Genomic DNA, 12,746 nt, shown 5'->3' on the forward strand with positions numbered 1-12,746 from the left:
AGCTGCCTTCCTGTCGGCTGGAGGATGAAAGACTTTAGTTTGTAGTAGTCGAAACTGAAAGTATGTTCTGATGTCTTTTAATGTATGCATATATTTCAGTGGACCGTAATAAGAAAGTTCAGGAAAATATTTGGGTTTATATTTTTAATTTGCTTTCAAATTCATGTGGCTAGGGATTGTGTATTAGTGGATTCATGATACAATCTCCTTTGGGTTGTGTAGTCCCGCTGCCAAGGCCGTACACAAGAACGTAAATATTTTGGCAAATATGCCCAGTGTAGTTCTAGGCTGAGGAGAGAGGGTTGAGTACCCTCAGAGCAGCCAGATGTAAATCATGCATAACCTGGGTTTAGACAGTAAAATTTCATTGCTCTTGGTCTCAATAACTTACACTGAAATAGGAAGAGAAGTGTGTTTCTGTGTATGATTGTATTAGTGAGTAAAAGTAACTTACACTAATGATTAAAAGTAATATCTTCACTTTAGAAAAGCCATGCATCATACCTGTGCTTCATGACATAAGTCCATCTCACTATTACAGGTCAAAGTTATTTATTGTGTGAAAAGAGATAATTTCAAATTAATGTAGAATTTTTTTCGTGTTACTCTGAAATTTTTGGTATTAAAGTCAGAAACAGGAATGCTCAAGCGGAAGTTCTGAGTACAGCCGTTTCCATATTTTAATATTCGTATTCAAATCAGATGTGGCTACCTTGCATTTCTTTCTGTTATGAGAAGAATCCCCGAAGTGTACCATGCTGTCTCTTAATTACAGTGTCTTTGTTCTGACTCTTCTAGGTTTCAGATCAGAAGCCACTAGGTTGTTGGTCAGTTAAACATGGGCAGATTATCACATGTCCAGTTGTATGCAACTTTGAAACTCATGAATATATAGCTGTTCATGATGACAAGGTGAGATTCTTTATCTTTTCTTAAAGGAAAAAAAGGATGTAGTGAGTCTTCTGAGTGAATGTAGATAGGGAAGAAATCAGCGGTGCTACATTTTTTGCTAAATGTAAATGCATATGCATGGAGCTCTCAACACCCTGTTGCCAGCTCAAATTCATTGAGAGGACAGGGATGTGCGTTCTACGTCTGCACAGTGTGTTCTTTTGTTAGTGACATGAAGATCATCTGTGCTGAGCACCAGTTACGGAGTGGCCTTTTAAAAACCTGAAGCATTCTCAGTGAAGAATGCCTCACGCATACATTTTCTAAGGAGAAGTTATTTCTCTTGTTGCAGACTGGTTGACATTTAGAACTGCATGATTATTGTACTGAAATGGTCAAAATAGTTCATACCTGCATCCTTGTTTTTCTGCTCATATTTTACAGTTTTTTGTAACATTTCCTGTTTGTGTGCATGTAGTGTTTGCTCAGCACACACTGAACCTTTGGCTTTTTCTAATTGTTGTTGATGAAGTGTCTTTCCTGACCTTTCATTGTTCTCCTTGAACATTCTCTCCTGCATCAGGTATCTTAATCCGTCTCCATCACATTGATCTACTTTCATTTAGAATTCTGCTGTGTCTTTTTCCATAACCTTACTCTTTCCTATTCTTTCTTTCCAATTCAAGATTTCTGAGCTTGGTTTGTATTCCTGTTGTCTCTGCTTCAGCTTCTTCCCGTGCAAACTTCCCCTGAGTCAGTTTCCACGAAGGTTACTGTGAATACTTTCTGTATCTCTTCCTCCTGTGTTTCAGTGACATGCGATTGCTAGTATTTTACTTGCTGAGAAGTCTATGTATTACTGTTTTACTGAGCTTAAAAAATTATGCTTCTCTTGAAGGTTTTAAGAATATGGAACAACAAAGATATTAACCTGGACAAAGTATTTAAAGCAACGGTAAGTCTCTTACGTATGTTTACGTTTGTGTTAACATTTTGAATCCTGGCGGAGGGAACAGATACTAGTTTTCATAGTACTGGTAATGTTACATTTTAGCTGACCATTATCTTAATTTGTGCTTCGTGATGTTCTGGAATATTGCAAGGAATCCAGCTGGACTGAGGGACTTGATCATCGAAGTGTTAATCTTAAAATGATTCATATCCCAACTCCAGTGTTTCAGACGGCTTTCTTTAAAGGTGGTGAATTATGTTCAAAGATAGATTTTTCTGTTCTGCTGGTGGATGTGTTAAAGAACACTTTGTGTTATGCTCTATAAACCGTTGTTTGAACTCCTTATCCTCAATTATGTTTTTTCTGATGTGATTCAGAAATGTGATGCTCATTGGGATGCTTTCCTGGCTGTTTGTTAGGTAGTGATTGACATTATTCATAGCATTTCAGAAAATCTGCAACTACTGCATCTACATTATTGGGAATCTTACAGGTTCATCATTCTTCTGTTAAGTACTTGTTTGTTGAAAGAACTTAAAAAAAATTACAGATAAAACACTTGGCTTTGAAGGTAATGTACTGAAGGATATAGAAAATTTTTTTGTCTATATAGCTTTCAGCTGATGTATACAGGATACATTCACTACCCAATGGAGGGCCAGTGGTACTATTCAAAGGAGGTGGTGTTCGAACTTTAGATGTCCTTTTGGAAGCCCCACAACAAGAAATTGAAAACATTATCTCAGATGAAGTCATCAAGTAAGTGATACAACTTTATGAAGATTGCTTCTTGCTCAGAGGAATTGATGATTATGATTCAAGTTGTTCTCTTTTTTTTTGAGGGGTAGGGGAAAAATATGAAAACTGAGATCTTGAGGTTGGGTGGTTTTTTTCCAACACATTGTTTTTAAAATCTTAAAATTATTTGTACAGATATCCTAAAAATAAGAAGCTGCCTAAGGAATAGTGATATGACTTTAGGTATAGTCCTAGAATTTAGAAGACATTCATACAGCTTTCTGGTTTTAGGTGGAGTGAAGCTTTTATGGAAGGTCAACAACCTGTCTTAATTTTCGCTACTGAGAAAGTGAGTTGAATACTTTTTTAAAAACTTTCATAGGAGCAAATCTAAGCCCTTTTTCTAAAATCCATCACCTGTTTAACTGGATTTTAAGAGCTCATAATGAAATCATTGCCTTGATTTAATCAATATTTGTTATATGTATGGTTTCTGATAGAACAGTTAAATTGAAGTTGTGTTGTTTCCAGGACTGAGGAGTCCGACTCTCAGAACTTCAGAGAACAATTAAGATTAAATACAGTAGACAATTGTGTGACTCTTCATTGCCCTCAAATACTTGCTCATTGTGAAGAACTTACTTAATAGGATTTATAATTTTAAAAACAAAAAGAATTATAGGTGAATTTGTCTTTATTCAAATGCTTCTTCCTGTGAATCCATTTGTTGCATCAAATTAGAATTTCCTTTACATGCCTGAGTCTGCAAAGTTTTCTGAATTACACTGTATGTCCTACAGAAAACACAAATTCCTAATTTTGTTTAACATTCAAAGTTAAGCAGTATAAGTATCTGAATTTCTGTTTTCTCTTCTTTGTGTAGATTAAAGGAAGACTTTGTTTTCTTTTTTGTTTTAGGATGGGGATTTTTTTGTCTACGTGCAGAAAATTAAGATGAATAATCTACATAAATATAAGCTTGAACAACAGGAATTATCTAAGCCACTGACTTTCACGGCATATATAAAAAATCAAATTATCACACTTCTGTGTTTGTGTAAGTTATATTTTTCTAGTGGGATGTGATAATAAAGCAAATAATTGTATGGAAGGACATAAAATGTTGATAGTTATGAACTACTATTTAATGTTTTTAGCCCTTTAAACTTTCTAAAACAGCTAGTGGTAGAAGAAGAAGTTAAATCTTCCTAATATTTTAATGACTGCAAAGGCTGACTGTTCCTAAATGTTGCGACTTATACCTTGCAGATCCTGTGCTATACTTTCATTTTGCTGCTTTGCATCATAATGTGTCCTTTAAATTTCTTGTATTATTTCTATTTCAGTACTCACTGGATTTTGTCTCTTTGGATGTCCTCTTGCTGTATCGTATCAAATAGTTTTTCCACAATAATAGATCATAAAAGTGTCATCACTTTTCTTTGACAGATTCCAATGATTCTGTGTACAAGGTTCTGATACCTCTGCAGCAAAATACTGAAGAGGAGCAAATTTTGCCCAAGTCACTCCTACTAAACCTTTCGGTATCTGGAAGTATTCTAAAAGGAACTTCTTTTGTGGTTCTTGATAAAGACCACATCGCAGTATTAGGAAGTCTAGCTGCATCTGGTGAAGAATCCAAAGGTAACTTGAAAAACCAGATTAAGATGTCATAAGGCCTAAAATTTCCCTAGGCAAAGCATTAAACAGGAAATAGAGCAAATAAAATCTTAGTTGGCTCTTGAAACTAGTACGCAGTTGAGCTGTGCCATTCAGAGCACTAGCTGAAAGGTAACCTTTACCAATAAACTGCACAGTGGGTTGCAGGACTGTACTCACTGTTGTGTTTCAGTATTTGCTTTCATGTTGTTTGTGAAAGAAACTCTTCCACAGAGAAGATGCAGCAAGAGAACTCATGGGTGGAGGGGAGTTAAAAGGACATGTGTGGGGAAACATCCCTAATATCCTCTTAAGAAATCAGTGTCTAAAATAAGTGAAACAAACACTTCAAGTCTCATGCCTGAACCTCTGGAATGTGGGATCACTGAAACTTAAGCCACTGAACATAACAAAACGTTCTGCCTGACTGGAAGCCACACTGTCTGCTGTCCCTCTTGCCACAGCATCTTGTTTAAAGTCTTCACTGGAAAACTAAGTCATCTTTAAATGCCTTTCTTGAAATTTAACCAAAATGACTTAATTCCTAATGAATACTATTTTGAAACAGTTGTTTCCATTTCCTCAAGTGTTTGTGACTGAAAGTAGCAAAGGCAAATGTAGCATCTGTGTTGCTTTTTTGGGTTTGTAACATCTATCTATTTTCCCTAGAGTGCCTAACCATATGGAATACAAAGTTTCAGACACTGCAAACTTCAAAGGAGCTGCCCCTGGGAACCAGCAGACAAGTAAGCTCAGCTTTTAATTTGTGGTCCTTAAGCTTTGTGCCTTTGCTGTGATAGCAGTGAAGAGGCTGGCGGGCTTCAGAGTTGTGCTTCTGTCTGGAAGAGCAGTGAATGCCAACTTCTGAAACAAAATTAGTATTGACCAGTTGATGAGCTATTTTTGTCAGAATATGTAGCGAGAGAATGGTGGCCTATGGCAATTTCTTTAGTAATTCAGTATCTTCTCACTTCTGATGGTCTTGATTATTTGGTGAGAATGAAATAGCAAATTAAACCAGCCAAAACCCAGCCAGTATCTAATCTGTTCAGACAATTTGCAATTGATGGCCTAAATGATCCCTGCAGCTCCCTAAATAGTGTTTCAAGATGTTCAGGTGTCAATTCATGAAAAGTAAACTGACACCTAAGTAATAAATGCACTAGTGAAATAGAATAGCTGACTGCTTTTGTCTTAAAATTGCACATGAGGGAATTTAAAAAATAAAATTACCGAGTGGACTTAATACCACAGAGCAATACTTTGACACCCCTGGAAAATACTCAGAATGCTTATTTCTGTATTTAAAATCAACAGTTAACAAAAGTCTGCTAACAAGTGTTAAACCTACCAAAAATAATTCAAAATAACTTGATTGCTGACTTTTAGTTGAATTTTGCAGTAAGGCGTTAAACATCAGCTTGTACAGGAACACGCTTCTCTTCTCATCTCCTTATTAATGATATGTTTTAATATTTTTTAGTTGTGGTGTTATGAGGAAAAATTTTTTTTTACTCATGGAAAAGTGCTAACGGTAATTATGTACAAGTGTGAAACGTCATCCTTGGCAGCTGCTGTGGGAAAGCTCAAGGACAGTCAAACCCCTGGTAAGATTTTTATAATTACAGTGAAAGATCTCGTAAGAGAAAAACTTCTGAAATCTTATAAAAATTATTTTAATACCGTCCTATAAAATCAATTGGATCTAAACAGCTTGAGGTAACCTAACACTATTCCGTTCTTATCTGTTAAATTTACTGTTGCTGAGATCACCAAAGCACAGAAATATCTGAATTTATTGTGGCTTCACTTAATCTGGGTTGTCATTCAAATACTGGAATTCCTGAAAGTACTGGAATGTTAGTTTTTGATTAGATGAGACAACGCTAAACCTTAGCTTGTAAAGTTTAGTTTAAAATTGTACTGTCAGTGTCTTTAATTTAGCATTGCACTGGTGAAATATTGTTGCAAGTAATGCAATAAATTGTGTAATAACTTCTCTTCTTCCCAGAGGCTAAATGGAAAAACAGTATGCAAAAAAGGTCATAAAATTACCTGCTGCTGAGATAAAACTGGAAACTTTCTTGGCATAGAATGACTTGGATTATACCTATTAGTTTAAGAAGTTGATGTAATATTCATACTTTAATAAATGTGCTTTAAGTGTTACGTTCATATAGTTCCATCTTTATGTTCATAGATGTGTCTTCATTTGTAAACTGGAATACCCTTGGAGATGAAGAGCTGGTGGTTTCCTTTCAGTCACAGCAGTCTGTAGCTCTAATACCTGAGACCAAAATGACTGTAAGTTAGTGTTAGGAGCATATGTGGTTTTTAGTTTTGTTTCTCTTCTCTTCTTCCTCATGCTGCTACTTTTAGGTGTTGTAGCAGAAGGAAGTTTCGCTTTGTATTTCTTACTCATTGTTTCTTACACTGTTTCTGGAATTGGATTACCCAGTTACTAATTGTAATCTGTGCAGCAAGTTGACTCATGAAGTCCTTAGTTATCCCGATTGAAATCCTGAAATGTGTACTATCTTTTTGGAGCTGAATAATAACTTTTTGTTTTCTTTATAATAGTTAAGATCAAAAAGGAACACTGTTGCTAAAGTACAGCCACATACCTTATCAGTTGGGCAGCTCTTACTAAATCTAAAAGTAAGTAAACCAAATATCCTACAGTAGTGTTTTAGACACTCTCAGAATGTTCTAGTTGTCTATTAAGCTATTATCTTTTTCTATGTCTTCTTGCACATATCAGGTTGACAAAGCTGCCTTGAACAGGTGAGTTGGAGGATGATATTATTATTGTGCAAGAATAGTATTTGGGCATGATGAAATTAAAGTTTTGTCATAGGAGTGTGTTTGAGAACGGTATAACACAGGGCTTATTATATCTGAGTTCTCAAACCTTGCACAAATTAGTTCATTTTTAACGGCCATCTTCTCTTACAGTAAATAAAATGGGAAGATATTTCACCTGAACTCTGCTTTTTAAGCTTTTTTAGATTCTTATTTATGGCTTTAATTTTGTTGATGACATTTTGGATCTAGAAAGTCAGAATGCTAGGAATTCTACTCCAAATATAGCAATAAGCTGTTCACTTCTCTTCTAAAATCCACTGGAAGTGTTGTGATACTTTAAGTTGTGTCCCTTCCCTTGTGAATGGACTTATAGTTCAGCTGTGGCTGAGCACTTCGGTAATGTTACTGAAGTAGCAGGCGAATAATCTGCAAGCAGTTATTGAAAGATACCGCTTACCTGAGTTCAGAGTGAGTAATTACCCTCATTTGGCTCTTTAATGCTTGAGAGAGACTACCAAAACACAGAGTGGTGATGGTTTTTTTTGTAAATTTTTTCAGCTTGAATTCCAAAATAAGTCTGTTTCTGTTTGGTTTAATTAGTACAGTTCTCAAACCTATGCCTTGTACTTCTGAGTTGCACAGTGTGTGTCATTTTCAGGATGCTTCTACAACGGTATTTGAAGATGAATTGAGACAGTTGATGTCAAAAGCACAGATGCCGGATTTCCAAGCCACCATTGGATGTGTAATAACTGCCCTTATAAACAGATGTAAAACAAATCCAAAGTACTACCCTCGGAATTTCCTGCTACAGATAGTCCAAACCCGAGACTTGTCTTACAGGTGATGATTCTGCATTTTTTTAATTGTAAAGAATAGTCTTTAAAAATTAAAATATGTAGAAATGCGGTTCTTCGTAAAGCACTCTTGAATTATCAGAATTTACTATTGAAGGTGCTTATGCTTTTTTTCTGATGAAGCTGACACTTCCCAGACGGATTTTTGTGTAAAACAGGATTAATACTTCTGCATTAGTTGTCAATGTAGTTTTCAGCGGTGCAAACTATGCAGCCTGTTCTTTTCATATTCTTACAGTTTATGTCCAGATTTAATGGCTGTTGCTTTGGAGAAAAAAGATGTGCATCTCTTACAAATCTGCTTACAACGGTTTCCAGATATTCCTGAAGAAATTACTTATGCTTGCTTGAAAGTATTTTTAAGGTAAGTTGGAATCACTTTTTTTTCCTTCCTTCTTCACCAAACCAACCCCCTTAATAAAAAGCCACGTGTTGCCAAGAATGGCTTTAATTTTATAGATGAGCAATTAATACCTTGCATGAAATTCTTAATTCTGAGTACAGTGTATGTTACAGACTGACTGACTTTTTACAAGATGTCTGTTGCATGTGTTAATTCTAAACACTAAGTAAATGGCAGTTAAATGAACATGCCTTTTGGTAACACTGCTGGCTGGAATGGCACTTGCATCCTTCTACATAAGTTGTTACAGCTATCTGTTTACTGTGCAACAGACTTAACTGGGAACTTAACCTGGGGTAAGAAGCCCATAAAAAAAGATCAACTCTTGTAAGTTCATGTCAAAAATGGTTTTCATATCCCCAAAAGGATGAAATCTTAGGTCGGCACCGTAACCGAAAGAAAAGACTGTTGTAACTGTTGGTGTAGGCTTCCAGAGCAAAAAGGATTGTTTTCTATTTTATTAGAAAACTCAGATCTTGTTAATCTCATACCTTAGAATTGTCAAATACTTCAGTAATAAATATTAGGAAAATCATAACTGTCTTATGGGTTGACATAAGCAGTCCCGCTAATGTCAGAATACAGTAACAGTCTTGAGTAGGGTATAACCTTTAAATCAGCTTATGACAGAATGTCTACAGTAATTTACATTGTTGGAATAAAAGAGCAGTACATGTATTGCTCAAGGTTAATAATTACAAAATATTAACTGTTCCTTCATGGCTGTTATTCATTCTGCAAGGTTCAATACTTTAGTATATGTTTTTAGTTTTATAGTAAGCTTCAAAGAGTTCATGGTGTGTACTATGTTGAGTTGATGGCATTGCTGAATTTAAAGCTAATAATTGTAAGTATTAAATGTGTGAAATTTTTCTTCTACAGCATTAGTGAAGCTTATCTCCAAAGAGTAGATGTGAATCTAGAATCTGTAATCTCTTACATTGATGTTGAATTCAACAATAAAGAAGTTAAGACTGAAATTGTAGAAAATGGTTTCAATGCGGAGCTGGAACAAGGCATCCGGGATGCTAAAATCACAAAGGAAACCCATCTGACGACTAATGGTGAATTCTGCCCTGTTGGACCACAGAAGGCAGCATTATTGTATCCTCTGTGTGTCTGAATGAAGGAAAGTTAGTCCATTATATGTGAATCAAATGTTAATATTTGGTATTACTAAAAGACATCTTCTGTTACCGTTGAAAATTTTTGAGAAGTTACAATAGGAAAAGTTCCTACTCAGTTGAAAAATTGTTTAGAATATAAATAGAAACTATTAACTTTTAGAAAGCATCTACACCGATTTAAACATACTATTGCAAAAGTGCAATAAAACTTTGTCTATTCAAGAGAAAGTAGTGGCAATGATTTTGATGTTTGCCTGTTGAAACGTCCGATTACATATTTGCAGTAAACAGAACTGTTAAAGCTAACTGTATTGTGATGTTTCAGTTGCTGTATATACTTCATGACAGAAATAAGGAAGATTAAAAAAGCTGAAATAAGACCTCTCAAAGGACCTAGAGAAATATTTTAATTAGGATTCACTTCAGTCTGTAGAAAATGATATTTCTTGCTGCAATTTTATTTCCTGAATAGTAATGCACAGAAATTCTGTTCTCCATTCGGCTTACAGCGAAACATTTCTTTTGCCTCATCTGAAAAACCTTCCAGCTCAGCAAGCTGTTGTAAGTATGTGAAAATTAAAAAGCTGAAAAACCCTTATTATTTTGGGGGAAGGGAAAAGGAAGAGAGTTTTTCAGTTGTATATCAGAAACTTGCCACTCATACTGGAGTCTGAATCACAAACTGATGCATGAAAATGAAATTAAGATGCCTAATAAGACTTAATGTTAACAAATGTCACACTTTTCCACATACATATGGAACTCTTACTAATTTAGTCCTTACGTGCATTTTCTAAAATAAGCAAGAAACCCTCTTTATGACCCAGTCTAGTTGGAAAATGTTGTTCATGTTTTGATAGCAAGTCTAGTACCTTTTCTTCATTTGGATGCTTTTTAAGAAAGGAAGGAGACATGCTAATTTAGTTCCATCAGAAACAGAAGTTTAGAAAATATGAGAAACAAACTGTACACTGTGTAAAATGCCCAATGTAATACAAATCAAACTTGAGTATTCAATCTCAGATCCTCTCAGTTTAAAAAACAAACTCCTCTGTCCCTCAAGACCTGAAACATAATTTCAACAACTGCATGTACCATAGTACCTGGGCATGTATGTGGCTTTACAGGGGTTCAGAAAGACCCACACATGAGAACAAAGCTGATCTTAGCACTGACCCATATCCTTGATTTCTTTTTTTGAGAGAGAAAGAAATCTTTGACTTGTGCTCAGCACAAGATGACATTGACCTGATCCTGACCATTAGCAATTTATTGTTGGCTAGTGAAAGTGAAACTGGGACTAAAACTGTTAATGTTGATACCATTTTTAAGCAAGGTTCCTAGAAAAGTCTGTCTGAATTAAATTGCACTGACACAAGCACTGTGACAATGATTACCCCTGAATGTAACTTTACACCAAATATTGCTGAGTGAGAATTTTCAAACATCTAGCTATAGATGATGTAGGAGAACCATAAAACTTCTTTGTAATACATAGTATACAGGCATCTATGTTACTTTACATAAATAAATGCTTAAGAGTAGTACTGTCTGTAGTACAAAACTCCTTGGTCTATTAAATGTTCCTCCTTTAAAAATATCCTGACTTTTCGACTTTTAGCTGTTTCTCAGGTATTTATACTACCTGTACGTGAAATGCAGTGAAAAAATTAATACTACTCTTCCCGGAATACGCTCTCCAACTATAAACCAGGTGAGAAGCTAGTTCCAAGAGTTGTACTTCCTTCGGTTTCTGTAGTAACTTAGTGAGTAGTTGTGAATACTGAAATTTAACTGAGATCTACATTCATTCTATAAAGTATTGTCTATTATTATAACCTGTATGAAGTCAGATGTAACACAAGACTCTTTACTATTGGAAAATAAATACACTGCTTGAAAATGTGAAACCACACATTTTGCATTAGAAGTTAATGTTTCAGAGTTCAGCTTTTAGAGCAAAATCTATGTCACTTGCATATCATAAAGTGTAAGTATACTTTTCTTGTTTTTTCTGCAGATTATGGATTGGATGTGCCTATTACTTGATGCTCACTTCACAGTTATGGTGATGTTACCAGAAGCAAAAGAGTTGCTTTCAAACCTGCACAAGTTTGTGAGAGCCCAAGTAAGTTGCATCTTCTGGAATCATTATTTTATTATAGTAGGGATTTAGAATATGGGTGTTAAGAAAACGGGGGCGGAACACACAACAAAAAATTACGTAGTTGCCCCTCTCTCTCATTTTGATTTCAAAAGCTGCTCTATTTGTTTGGTTTACATATCTGAAACTGTGCAGAACTACAGCTAGTTCTACAGTATAATGGTGTATGAAAAGAATTAAAAATTACTGTAAACATTTGTGTTTTCTCATTTTTAGGTACGATTCTACTCTGAACTCAACAAGATTGAAGGAAGTTTGCGGGAATTACAAAGACTTCACCACCAGAAGGACTCTCAGACATATTCTATTGAAGTGCTGGAACTTATTTGAATTTGAAATCAATTATTAACAAATTTATTTTTTATTGATTCCTTTTATTATAAGGATGTATTAGCACTCCATATTGGGGATGTGAAAAGTTGCTTTCTACATAGGAGCACGGTTACTCTGTAGCTACGTGGGAGTCATAAGTTTGAAACTTGTGTATTAAAAGCTCTGTTTTTGACTGAATAACAAGCTGGATGCTTGCTTATATTTTTATGTATAATTTTGATATTGGAATCATAAGAACATCCCAAAATGCCACATGATTCTTGGCAAAGAATTAGTAGGATATTTGCAGTAAGGCTTCAACAGATGTTTAATCAAATGAATTGACATTTTTATTGTACTTGCTTCTTTTTTAGTTAATAGTTGAAGTCTCTGATTAGATTCTTCAGACTCCTCTTATCTTCACTCAGGTCATGAACTATAGATGAAGTCATTTGAGTTTGCAGCTTTGAGTTTTCTATTTTTAAGTTGTTTTTTTATTTTGTCCAAAGATGCCTTTGACATTCACAGACTTAGCTTAAACAGGGAAGGGAGCTTAAGTGTAGGTATAGGTTGTTACCTAATTGGCACTGCTTTCTCTCTCCTGTGTGTCATGGTTTCACAACTTGTTAGTGTACCCTTTCATGCTTTCTTTTCCAGTCCAAACAGGTCCTTTTAGTCTGCTACTTAAAAAAATAGAAGGGAGGGGGTTGTGTGGTGGTCAGTAGTTAAAATCTTGAATGACAATAATCTAAAGCTGTTTTGATGGATCTCCTATCTGCTAAGACCACCTGCATCCAGAAGCTGCCTACAGCTAGGGAGAAAGAAGAGGTATACAGCA

At 35.2% G+C, this 12,746-nt stretch overlaps 1 protein-coding gene across 1 annotated transcript; it reads left to right on the forward strand.

The window, feature by feature from the left end:
- Nucleotides 1-795: 795 nt before the first annotated feature.
- On the forward strand, nucleotides 796-12,097 carry NOL11 (nucleolar protein 11; the record flags this gene model as incomplete). Its single annotated transcript, XM_010296421.1, is given in 17 exon segments — nucleotides 796-912; nucleotides 1,790-1,846; nucleotides 2,457-2,602; nucleotides 2,873-2,930; nucleotides 3,500-3,638; nucleotides 4,031-4,225; nucleotides 4,910-4,986; nucleotides 5,724-5,847; nucleotides 6,441-6,544; nucleotides 6,821-6,898; nucleotides 7,704-7,888; nucleotides 8,141-8,266; nucleotides 9,188-9,409; nucleotides 9,915-9,993; nucleotides 11,054-11,146; nucleotides 11,453-11,560; nucleotides 11,813-12,097. Coding segments are annotated over 17 exon segments (2,022 nt in total), but the record flags the coding sequence as incomplete, so codon positions are not given.
- Nucleotides 12,098-12,746: the final 649 nt, after the last annotated feature.

Source organism: Phaethon lepturus, unplaced genomic scaffold (assembly GCF_000687285.1).
Source record: "Phaethon lepturus isolate BGI_N335 unplaced genomic scaffold, ASM68728v1 scaffold31681, whole genome shotgun sequence".
In the NCBI taxonomy this organism is placed as follows: Eukaryota; Metazoa; Chordata; class Aves; order Phaethontiformes; family Phaethontidae; genus Phaethon; species Phaethon lepturus.